Genomic DNA, 12,971 nt, shown 5'->3' on the forward strand with positions numbered 1-12,971 from the left:
CAGACCATCCCCAAATGTCACCTGCTTCAACCCTCTCATCTTGGTGGCCCTCTTTGGACTCTGTCTTCCACTGGGGAGGCCAACACCAGGTGCCATCTCACAAACTCAGAAGTCACCTCAAAAATGTCAGTGTCCCTGGCTTCACTCTCACCAGTGCAGCCCAGCTGTTTGTAACTAATTAAGTTCTTCAGTAAAAGTGACAAAAAAATAAGAGAAGGTTATGCTGTAGTAGTTCTCCAGACTAGAAACCCAGTATCCAATATTTTGGCAGCTCAAATATAGAAACACAAAATAGCTACAGTGTGTCAAATTCTGCATTTTTCTATTGGCAGAAGTATTCTTGAATGACTTAAAGAATAATACACTGTACACACTATAGCTACTGATCTGGGACTTGAGAGAAATTAGGGTGAAATTGTGGAAATACAATTCTGAAAGTTACCCCTAACTTGCTAGTTTTTCAGAGAGAAGAGTATTCACCAAGACATTAGATTCTTCAGAGAACACGGTGCACACATTTTTTTTTTCAAAAATAAACAGAAATTATCATATAAATGGGAATTTTTATCATATAAAAATCTAAACACCTGTTTTTTAATATACATGTTAATGAATGTTCTTAATGCTCCCTGGTGATATACTACTCACACTGGATGTGAAAGACTCTTTAAATCTTCCTAACCTCAGGAGTTTTATATTTAAGATGGTAGGAAAATGCTTTAGGTGCCCAGATTGTAAGCTTGAATGGGGTTGTTTTTGAAGCTGGTTGAATTAGGAAGAAAAATAACTTAGTTACTAAGAAATGTAAGGCACCACTGAGAGAACAATAGTTCTATGCACTCCTTTTGAGTAGATTTTGGCCTTATGACTTTTCCATTTCAAGTGTCTAAAATTTTATAAGATTTCAATTTTCTCTTTTTCTATGTAATCAGTACTGGGCAGAGGATAGAAAGGAATATACCACTTTCATGGAATTGTGATACTAAATATATGCAATCTCAAACGTTACCAAAAGTAGAAGAGCACATTTTCATCATACCTCGTGCAAGGACCTTGTGCCCTGTTTTTCTTGTCATGCTCTAGGCTTTTCTTTCGACTGCTCTCTTCTTTGTGTTCATTTGGTTCCATTTTTCCCCAGCAAGTGGGGGAGACTGTAGCTGTCATGCCAGGGATAAAGGCTGCCGAGCAATGTAGCAGCTTCACACATTAAATTGCCTGGGAAAATGAAGAATTAGCGAAGAGGGAGACGGTCACCAGCGTCCAATCTAAGTCTTTCCCATTATACTAAGCTTTGTCCAAAACTTTGATTGATATTACTTGTTGTTGCCCTTATGCATCTTATGCTGATTGTGAAACATATAAAGCTGCCATTAAAGACATAAATGAATTTTGAATTAATCTTTTTTTTTTTGAGAATGATTGGACTTTTTAAATTTCAATTATTAGCAGTTGAAAAAGAGATTCCTGCTGATGATATTCTCATTTCTTATTTCTTCTCAGATCATGCATAAAATTCCACTGCAACTGGAAGTGTAGTTGCCTATTCATCTGTACAAATGATGTTCCAAATGCATTGCTTGTCTAAGATAAGCTTAAATAATCTAGAATTTAATATTTCTCATGCTTGTTCTTACTGGGAATCTCAATTGGACTGCTAGTCTATCTAGCCACCTACATTTCAAGTTTACATAGAGAAGGATTCTCACAGGGTGTAGTGAACTATATTCTGTGTATGCAATAAAAAATAGCTCTGAAGCCATGAAGGAAAGAATAGTTACATTTTTCTAGTGCCTCCTAAACCTCTTGTTGCCAAGCAGGTTGGTGACCCTTTGACCTTTGGGGAAATAAAACCAACTTGGCTTACCGATAGTTAAAATAAATAGCATTATAATATAATTTTTAAAATTTTGTTTTCTTTTAAAAAGTTATTTCTCATTAACGTGGTAAAATCTTTGAATCACATAACATAGATTATTCATTTTGTATGCACCCTCCTTTTGATTGACATTCTTCTGTTCCATTTTTACTTTTTTTATAGTATTTTCCTCCTGTAAGATAATTTTGGGATTAACCAAGTAGAGTGTAAGAGAATTTTTAGAGGATTGAGCAACTGAACTATAAATCTTTTAGTTTCTAAAACTTCTAGTTTGTTTAGAAAGTATGCATTACTTGGATGCAAATATTAATAGTCATGGGAATGGGAAACAAGCAGTTCTTTGGCGTTGGATAGAAACAGAATAAATTCTAGCATGATTTTTTTTGCATCATTTTTAACTAATTCCTCTGAAATTATTCATTTTTCTTGAAACTGAAATTGAGAAGTAAGAAATACCAAACATAACTCAGTTCTGTTGCAAAGAGTAGCTCTCACACAGGACCACAAAGTATCTTCAAACTGTGAAGAGCAAGAGAGTAAAGCAGACAATTGTTTGAATTGCTCCAACTTTCAGCTTTCTAGGAATGAGTAAAGGAGGTTTTCTCTGTCAAGAGACAGATGATAGATTTTTCCTGTATGAGGGTAGTAGTTTTTAAATGTATGCAACATCTTCTGTTAGTCATTAAATGTTCTTCTTGTGGGATAACAAAGTTTATTTTAAGATATTTATTTATCATTATCTGGTAGACAACATATGCCAGAAAGGAAGAAAATATAAGTTAGCAGCATGTTTCTACAGCATAAGATGTATCTAAAAGAGCAATAAATACAAAAATATTTTAAAGTAAGCATATTATTAGTTGAATGCTTTTTATTCTTACTAGTTCTTATTGCTAAATTCACATAAACATTGACATTTTAAGCAGCAGTACATTAATTCAGTTAGATTATTTCATATACAAAATACCCAGGTAATGCTGCAGACACGGGTGCAAAATCCAGATAATTCTCTGTGGTGATGGAAGGATTTTGAATATGACAACTATTGTTTGCTATCTTATGAGCTTCACAAGAATGGCACTACTGGAGCTGTATGAATGTTGGAGGCAGAAAAGAACAGAAACTTTACAAAAGCATGGAGAGACCCCACATAGAAAAGACCCAAAATGGAGATGGAGCAGGTAGAAAGATGATAAAGACAAACTGGGAAGAGGGGAAGGATGAGATGGATGCTGGTCCATGTCTGGTCAGCTTCGGTTCTCAGAGTGTTCTAATGATTTGAAAAGAAGAAAAGCTGTTGGAGGGGAAAAATCCTTTCTAAGATGAAATTAGGGTTATTGGTATACTTAATAACTTAGTGGTGAGAAAGGTTTCATTATGGTATTGGAGATTTTTTATGTGTGTTTTTTAAAGTCATGTTTAAAATAAACAATAGAACTTAAAATTAGATAAATATATATTTTTTAATTTCTAGTATTCTTGCTTGTGCCTTAAGACATAGCTTGATACATACTTGTTATTGAGAACCAGTTTTATCAAAACACAATTACTTTGCTTCAGTATATCTGTTAAAAGTACATCATAAGTTAATGTTACACTGGTTGTGGAATATTGTCTAACTTTCTGTTTGGGTCATACATGCAGTGTAGTTATCCTTAGCCTTTACTTTTGCCATAAATTGCTATTCAAGCCAGTCACACAGTCTTCAAAGTTATGTCCCTTTCATAGCTAAAAAAATAAATACAGATATATATATCACACCAATTGTTCTTCATGGTGTGTGTCTAATCATTTTTATCATGGTTGTAACTGATGGAAGTTAATTTAAAACATAAAGACAGTAGCATCTTTCAAAGACAGTAATTTCTAAAAGTGGGGAATATTTTTCTTCTCCCCTGCACAAACTTCCCTTCTTCAAACTGAAACCAATTTGTTAGTTCAGTGCAAACAGAGTAATCTTTCTGGCAAGAAGGTTTAAATGGAAACAACTCACCCTTCACTAAGGTAATGATCATGGTGACTCATTAAAGGAAGAAGTCCAAAAGTTTTCAGGATCACCATTGCTGCCAGTCTAGTGGAAGAAATCTGCCTTTCAGTTTGTGTAGGACAAGATTTGCTCAAGTGCTTTCTCTGCTTTAAAAGATTTTCCTTTGTGTATAATATGGATGATTTAGAAGAAGCTGTGTCAGCACTGATTTATACATTGACAGCTAAGGATAATAAGATATGGGCAAACATACAGCTCACCCTTTTACAGATTAACCTGCAGACTGCATTAGGCAAATTTGATGGCATTAAAAGATTTTTCCAATTTGTCTGGAAACAATTTCTCTTTTGTATTGTGTCAAGGGTAACATTTCATGCTATTGTAGCAATTTAAATAGCTTTGATAAATTGTTTGAGAGGTTAGAGAATTGTACTGTGTATATATTTTACCTCTTTAAGATAAAAAGGCTATTAGCCTAATTGTAAAGTGAAATTCATTACTAAAAATTGAAGAAGCCTTAGAAAGTAGACCTAAATATTCCAATACTGCAGCACTGGTGTTGTAACATTGCACAAAAATGATTAAAGATCATATTCAGCAACTGATAGTTTGCATTTAGCTTTCAATACAGAGAAACACAGGCACTGTTGCAATTATGATAATATTTCATTGCCTCGTAGTAGTAATCCAAATGAAACTGGAAGAACTTTATAGAAGTTGGTACATTACATTCACCAGTAGGTGTGATGATTTATTAATAAAGTAAAATGTTATAGATTCAGAAGAATCACAGAAAACGCTTTAGTAAAAGTGTCATTAGCCCTGTTAGCTAGTATATAATTGAAGACAGAAGGGCAGAGTTCATTTGTATTTTGTTCATTTTCTTAGTATTGTTCACACACATTTATTCATATATATTATCTGACAAGCTACCAGCTTGGAGAAGTTTTTAAAGTGAGGTTTTTTTTATTGTCTCTGCTTAGCAAGTCATGCCCTGAAATGCATGAGGCATTTCAGTATTTATAGGGAAAGCTTTTATCAGTAGAGAAAATATGATTTTATATTTGCACGGTTGTTAATTTAAGCAGACATTTTTAATTGGGCTATATGTGCTGTATCAATGTTTTGAACTGAAAAAGTAATCATCATCTTCAGAGAAATGAATCTAAATTTTTCATAACTTCATACTTAAGGATTAATAATATATGGGATGGATTGCTGAGTTTTATGTCTAGAATTCAAGTACTCCATTACAACATACTATCTGCATATAATTGCAGACAGCACAAAGTCTGTAGAAAACCAGATACTGAAGGTTACAGCAGAAACACGACTTTCATTTGAAGCAGAACTAAAGGAGATAAGTAAACAGGTCTGTAAGTGCCTCGGACACTGTTATTTCTACATGAGGACATATTCCAGGAGGTAATTACTCTAAATCCCCTGCATACCCGGGGGTGACACCTCCCACCTGCTCCAGGCGTGCACACACGCAGGGAGACCCCTAAACCTGGTGTGTGTCCCTGGTCCCTGCCGCGGCGGGTGGAATTAACATGCAGCTGGGCTGCTCTGATAAATGGATTCTGTTAGGTCACCGAGGGGATGCGTGTGACATTAAGTGATTTACCGTCCTTTACCTTAATGAAATTGTTTCGGCAAGATGACGCTGAGAGCTTTTAATGGATAGCTTTTCTTGATGTAATGAAATTGCATTCCTTTGGCATTTAATATAAGGTGCAGTTATTATTTACTGGAGCTTTCCCAGCGCCGCTGTTTTGCGCAGACAGTTGAGAACAAAAAGGGATTTCTGTGTCAGCGTGCAGGCCAGCGCCGTGCGACAGCCTCGAGCGGGCACAGCGATGGCCAGAGCCCTTCTGTCCTCGATGGCCACAGCCCTTCTGTCCTCGATGGCCACAGCCCTTCTGTCCTCCACGGCCAGAGCCCTTCTGTCCCCGTGGCCTGCCTCTGCCAGCCCTTCGGGAGCCTTCCCTGACACCTCGCCTTGCCAGCACGCCTCTCCCTTACAAATGCCTTCCTAATCTGTTTAACAGGCAACTGGATTACAACCAGATCAGCTGTATTGAAGACGGGGCGTTTAGGGCTCTGCGTGACCTGGAAGTGCTGTAAGTATTCCTTGTATCGCTCACTTGTAGCAAGAGCTCAGTATCTGGGGAGTACTAATGTAGCAGCTTATCTGCAAGCTGCAGCCTGGTGTCAGGATGGTCTGGTGAAAAGATGTCTTAAAATAATCCACTGCGATGTGCTATAGAATGGTAAGAAGATATGGAGAGGCACAGATACTCCTTTACTCTCCAAGACAGACATTAAACGTAATAATAATAATAATAAAAGCCACTGGCAGATACTGTAAGAAAATAATATATTTCATTTTAAAAAGGGGGAGCGTAGAAGTATTAATGAACCCAATTAATTTTGTAAATTATCCACTACGGTTGATGTGCTGAACGTTTTCAGAATTGCTTTTGTTATATACTCATCATCAATTTGATCTTTCAGACTCAGTGAAAGGAACAATATGCTATATCTATTTGACAATCTGTACATGTTAAGATGTTTAGCATGTCTATATACAGCATGTTAATAACTTCTTTTTAAAACGTTTTATGTGTATAAATACATTTGTATGTGTGGGAAAATGCCTTTTTTGTCTCACAGAAGATTATTATTGCACCATTTCTTTACATACTTTTTTTTTCAGTTTCTTCAAGTGCCTATCAGTGAGGTTAAAGGCAACAAAATTATCATCTGAGAATAGTTACTGTAATGAGCAATGTGCCTTAGTTCTCAAAGAATCTGAGGGAAAGGACACATTCCTGAAATATTTGCTCTGTCAGTCAAAATGACACATTTTATTTGGATTTTCTTCATTAAGAGAAGTGAAAGAATTTGTGTATCAGTGAGTTGCTTCTTGTTAATTTGAATCACACCTGATAAATCACAACTTGAGCAGAGTGAGGAAACGGGTTTTGTCGTGTTTGGAGTTTTCGAGGTTTTTTTGAAATATTCTGAAGAACAGAAGCTTCTCTGGCAATAGAGAGTGTCTGCATGTCTAAGAAACTAAAGAGAGTAGCTGGTGGTAAAAGTTCTTTATTATTAAACACTAGTTTGTTTTACTTATGGGTGAATGAAACTGGAAGCCAGATTTGATATTATATTTTTACTTTGCAATCATAGAATAACAAGCTTATTGTTAACTTTCTGTTATAAAGCATGTAAAATATATTGTAGGTTCAATACTACATCTAATTGTTAAGTAGATGATTAGTTGTCTGTCAGTAAATGTGATGTTCTCTGAGATTTTTGTGTTTGGAATTCTTACATGTGAGTATTTTTTCTAGTGATGGCTTAATCTGCTTATTATGGTTTGGGTTTTTTTGTTTTTTTGTTTGGTTTTTTTTTTTTTTTTTTGTTAATATGAGCCTTTTTTAAAAGTGCAAGGATTAAATGTTTATTTAAAAAATAAACGTATAAAATATTTTCTGCATTTTTAATGCTTGCAATTTTAGTGTTCTTAAAAGGTCATCCTTGCAGCTGAGGTCAGGAGTGGAAATGAGTGGAAAAAAGAGGAAAGAAACCTCTAAAACAATAGTCTGCTGAAAAGTAGGTAGTTAGAATTTTTGTGAATGAATATACATAGTCTATTAGCATTGTTCAAATACACAGCTAAATGTTTGCTGTCTTGAATTATGTGATAAAAATTAGGTAAAGATTCATGACATTTTAAGAAATTGAGATAGGTATTTCAAACACTTCTGAAGGTTTTGTATCTAGTTTTGTATCTAATTAAGCTTCCTTTACAATATGGCTTAAAGAATGAAAGCAGTGCAGATCAGACCACACTGTATACACACTGAGTAGCAAATAAGACTATGCCTATTGTTTTCATTTGGAGTCAATTATTCTTACTAAGCAAAGAAAGTGGATATTACTTCAAACTTCAAGTTTAAGGTAAAGCTTTTAAATAGATTGTAATCCTGTTTACTAACAGTTTGAAATGCTTACCAAATTAATAAGTCTTATGTCTTGGTTAAATAATTTTAGAATTTTAGAGGCTGTTAGTGTTAAAGATGCAAAATAGCCTGAGTATTCCTCCCCATGAATTTTTGTGAAATGTTAGTTTTCCTTTGTCTTTTTTTTCCTTTTTTTTTTTTTTTTTTTTTCTTAAAGGGAAATCTGCTGTATTTTGGGAAACAGACTATGAGAAAATAAAATTCTGGCATGTTAAAAAAAAAGGAAAGTGTCTACAGAATGGGAAAAAAATCATCATAGATTTTTCTATAGCATGTAACACTTAGGTAAAAGTATTGAGCCGACTTTTTAAAATTACATCCTTTAATGAAATTAAGCTTTTTTATCATTACAGAGAAATAGCTATAACACTAATTTAATTCCATGTGTATCCCTTACATCTATTCCTATATCTAACTTTCTTTACCCTGAAAAAATAAATTAATAGCTCATATATACAAATAGCAAGGCAAACATCCAACAACCGAAACTGGAAATTAAAGTGTGTAGATTCGCCTTCTCTTCACAGCTATGGAATTATTGGCTCATTTCCCTTCCCTCCATTGAAAATATATAATTTTAAAATCTTGTAAGAAGTTATGCAGGAAGAACTGTGAGAGCCATCATTTACCATGTGGACATTGTAAGAAAACTCTGCCACAATTTACTGACATTTATTCATTAAGACACATTTTGTGGATGTACCCAATACATTGTCCATTTTTTGTTGTTTCATTTATTTTTATGTTCTGAAAAGGGGCACCATTCCTCTATTTACTTGGTTTTTGTTTTGTTATTTTTTTTTTCTTTTTTATTATTATTATTATTCTCTCTGTTTATGTTTCCCTAAGAAGACACGGGAGATCCCTTATGCACAGCGAAGGAAAAATTTAGTACATGGAATGAGTAAGCACACAAAGGTAAAATGCTGCACTTTGCACCAGTAATTAATTGCTTGGTTAATGTAGAGATACATAGTCTGATTCTGGTCAGGGTGCTGTGATTTTACCTTTCTGTGTTTCAAGATCGGACAGTACTGAAAAACTGTTCAAAATAGTTAGAAATTATAGTTTTTGCTTTAAAGGAAAAAGGAAAATACTTTTTCTTTCAAAAGGGAAAAAAGCTTTTTTTCAGTGGGCGTTATTATTTATTGCTGTTCTAGTTACATAGAGTTCATTATCCATTCTGCTCAGATGAGTAATCTCTAAGTCAAATCTGTAAATTCTATTGCTTGGTTCCTTTTTCTGGAGTCAAGCTTGTTTGCATTTTATTTGCAGCCTAAAGAAAACATTTAACTGCAAGTTAATTCATAAAGTTTCTGAATCTTTACAAACTACATGTACTGAGCATAATGGGCCTGTGTAGCCAAGAATTGGGTAAGGTTTGTTTCTAGCACGCATCTCAATTTCCCAACACCTTGTCTAAAATTTAAATTACAAGTTTGCTAAAGTGTTACAATTCCTGACTCCTATCATATTGGAAACTCCCCTATTGTTCATGCAGCGCTGGATCATCTATAGTAACTCATTCTGTATAAAACCTAAGCACAGCCCAGCCCAGAGTTAATATTTTCTAAAATTCTTGGGAAAAAACCCCCATTCAGCTCTTTTATCATCTGTCCAAAAATCGGACTCTCAGAAGCTAAAAAGAGAAATCAGTATCCTAGAACCAAGAACTCCAAGAACTCTCTTTTTTACCTCTGGATATCAAGTTTGGCTTGAATGCCATAGATTTTATCAATATTGGTGGAAGTTTCTTTTGAGTGAATTATAGGCTACTGTGACCTCTTACTTAGGATTGGTAATTGTAAAAACATGGTATTTTGTTGGGGATTCAACAGGGACAAAAAATATAAAAAGCAGGGAGCTTTTTCCTAATACCCATTCCTAAAAACAGTACACCATGACTTTCATTAGCTGTGCCTCTTTGAAATGTGATAAAACTCTTAAGATGTTAATATGCTTCTTCTTGGCTTTGCAGCACTCTCAACAATAACAACATCACTCGACTATCCGTGGCAAGTTTCAACCATATGCCCAAACTCAGAACATTGTGAGTAGTCCCACTGAAACGGACTGCCATTTTTATCAGTCCAATATTTTTATTTTTTTAGCCCTATTAAGCTTTGTCAGCAATCTATAAATACATATACAGGCAAAGCAAGCACATGCTCAAATAAAAAATATTGATGTGTCATGAAGTTGACGAGCGTGACGTCTGTGTCTGTGTCTGTGGAAGCTAATTCTGAAAGGTAAACCTAACAAGTGACCCCAAAGCTATATGTGGGGCTCAGGAGATAAAGAAGTTGTATCCTTTTCCATCAACTTTTTTAGGTTATGAAATGAATAAGTCTATAAAAACTGTTTCATGGCCTCTTCCCAAATGGGATTTCCACAGTGTTGCATTCAGTCATAGAGAAGCTTCACTTTTTAACCAAAAGGAGATGAGGGCAGGGGGAATTCTTCTTACATGTTACAGCTATATAAAGAAATAAATTGACATTTTTTGAAAGTCAAAATTTGGTTTTACTTTGAGCTTTTGAATGGGTCACATTTCATTTAGGAACATTGGAGATTTTTTGATTGACTGTCAGATGTGATAAATGGGAAATCTTTATGCTTTTATTACTGTACTGCTAGCAGACCTAATTAAACTAAACTGGCTTGCCAACATTCTTTGTAACATAAAATTACAGCATCATCCGGTAGTGCTATTATAATTAAAGTTGTGTCAGCATTTACAATAAGGTCCCCATTTTTAGAGGTTATGACTTTGACAGAGGAGCTCTTCAGGCTTCTAAAACAAAGCACAGTGAAAAGACCATGTATGCAAATCGTACAGGCTGGAATTATGTTTTAGTATGTTTATACTGACTACAAATAAATCTAGATTATGATGACTGGCAAAACAAGGTTTAGTCCAGAGCCTCACTTTTAAACATATTTTCCAGTGAAATGGGAATTAATAATGGATTGAATGTTTCTATCAGAGCTCAAGAGAAGCTGTTAGTGTTTAATAATTACTTTTACAAAAAAACCTGTCCAGTTTCTTTTACCCATGTTGGGTTGCATAATTGTTCTGAAATCAGTAGGACTGTTCACCTGGGTTAACATATGGCTTGTATCTGAAGAAACTTCACACAGGTGAGTAGTTCTGTTGATTTCATCACAGAATGGTAACTGTTCTTGCTTGGACAAATATGAGACTACTTAAATAGTGCTGACTTTTGGTGACCTCAGGTAGATTTTGATAATAGAATTTCCTTCTGCTCTTTCAGGCCCTAGTCTTGAAAATGTACGATCTGTACTTTTTTAAAACTTTCAAACACAGTTCTGTTTTGAGGCATAAAACAGAGTTAATCAAATTAGCAATATTTATATTTTCTTTGGTTAGGATATTTCATTTTCCGAAAATATATTTTATAAACAAAATAAACAGGACACAGAGAATCCTGGATTATAGCTGTAACATCCCATTTGCAGTCAGAATATGCTTGTATAACTATATTGATTTCAGTGGCATTATTTCTGATTTGTTATGGTCTTCATGCCTACAGCTGACCACAGATTGCACTGAATGAGCGTGCTGTATTGTAAGCTGTATTTGCAAAGCACCCACCCAAGCATTAGTACAGGAAAATATATTGCCCTTAATTTCTAGTCAATTAGGCGGTGAAAAATGTTGGTTGATATTTTAGTTTATGTTGGTTACACATTTCATGTTGCTTTGCAGATTTATTTTCTAATGGATTAGTTAGACTCTTTGTCTACATTCTGAATTTCCTGCACTTCCTTTCCAGTTATTTAGTTAGAATGAGCACATCGTCTAAAAAGGACCAAATGGCATGTCCCTGTTATGGATGATTCTGAGTAATGATTTGATGTATAGCTGTGGACATCCCTTTCAGTACTTTAAGAAAATGTAAGAGCCAGGGAAGAGTAATTTACCTAATTTAGTGAATACATTTGTCTGATATTTTATCAATGGCAAAGTGCTTTTTGCCACTTGGCAAGGAGCCGTGATTTTGTGTCAGACCACACCAACAGAGACAACTTTCTTAATTCTATCACTTGCTTCTCTTTGGTCTTTTAATTAATTTCAGGTATTGCTTAAAATGTCGATCCCTAGCAGCCAAAAGCAGCTAATCCCACTTTCTGCTGTTAAACAACTAGAGAGGAAATCAGAAAAGAGATGTGAAAGAAGGTGCTTTATATTGAGTTATTACTCTATCTTGTTCAGCAGAAAATGAGTATGACCTGTTAAAGGGACCTTTCAGGCTGTTTCTATAGAGACTAATAATGGCCAGACTTACAGATATATCTAATTGGAAACAAAATCTTTTATTAACCCTTTTTTCCTGACATTATAGTATTACCACTCTAGGGCAATTTTTGGAGATATTTTTGTCTTGTTCACTATTTATGAAGATCTGAACTAAAGCGTCCCATGTCATCTTTCAAGTTTTTGTATATTTACTTCTTTCTTTCAGACAAGAAACAGGAAAATACAGAAAAGTTAATTTATTAGGAAGCCTTCTTTTTTCTTCCAGTTAATTAGGCCTCAAATAAAAAGTAATTTAGCTGCTTGTATAGTTTTATTTATTAACTTGTAACTCCCAGACTTTAAACGAAAGATGTAGAAAGTTCCCCATTGACGGTTTTGTTAATAAGTTGGCATAGTTTCTTGCTGAAGGGAGGGCTGGGCAAGCTGGCTGCTCTTCTGGTTGCTCTGCCTAACTGGAGGGTGTTGCCGTGTTTCGTTCCATGCAGCCGCCTTCACTCCAACAACCTGTACTGCGACTGCCACCTGGCCTGGCTGTCGGACTGGCTGCGGCAGCGGCCGCGCGTGGGGCTCTACACGCAGTGCATGGGGCCCTCCCACCTGCGCGGCCACAACGTGGCCGAGGTCCAGAAGCGGGAGTTTGTCTGCAGCGGTAAGAGACACCTGAGCCGCACCTGCTGGCACCTCCGCGCGCGGGCGGCTCTCCATCCCTGCCGCGCGGTGGCTTTTCCCAGATTCTGCATAATCCAAGCATGGAGGCTTATTAAGGAAAACCTACTTGTTTTCATTGGTATTTGT

At 35.4% G+C, this 12,971-nt stretch overlaps 1 protein-coding gene across 11 annotated transcripts in view; it reads left to right on the forward strand.

The window, feature by feature from the left end:
- SLIT2 (slit guidance ligand 2) overlaps positions 1-12,971 on the forward strand; it is a 259,624-nt gene that overhangs the window by 154,103 nt on the left and 92,550 nt on the right. For all 11 annotated transcript variants that reach the window (XM_088163211.1, XM_088163213.1, XM_088163212.1 and 8 more), the window contains exons 6-8: positions 5,915-5,986; positions 9,873-9,944; positions 12,662-12,825. In XM_088163211.1, the coding sequence (XP_088019337.1) occupies positions 5,915-5,986; positions 9,873-9,944; positions 12,662-12,825 (308 nt within the window). The remainder of the gene's footprint in view (positions 1-5,914; positions 5,987-9,872; positions 9,945-12,661; positions 12,826-12,971) is intronic.

Source organism: Sturnus vulgaris, chromosome 4 (genome assembly GCF_052056855.1).
Source record: "Sturnus vulgaris isolate bStuVul1 chromosome 4, bStuVul1.hap1, whole genome shotgun sequence".
Lineage (NCBI taxonomy): Eukaryota > Metazoa > Chordata > Aves > Passeriformes > Sturnidae > Sturnus > Sturnus vulgaris.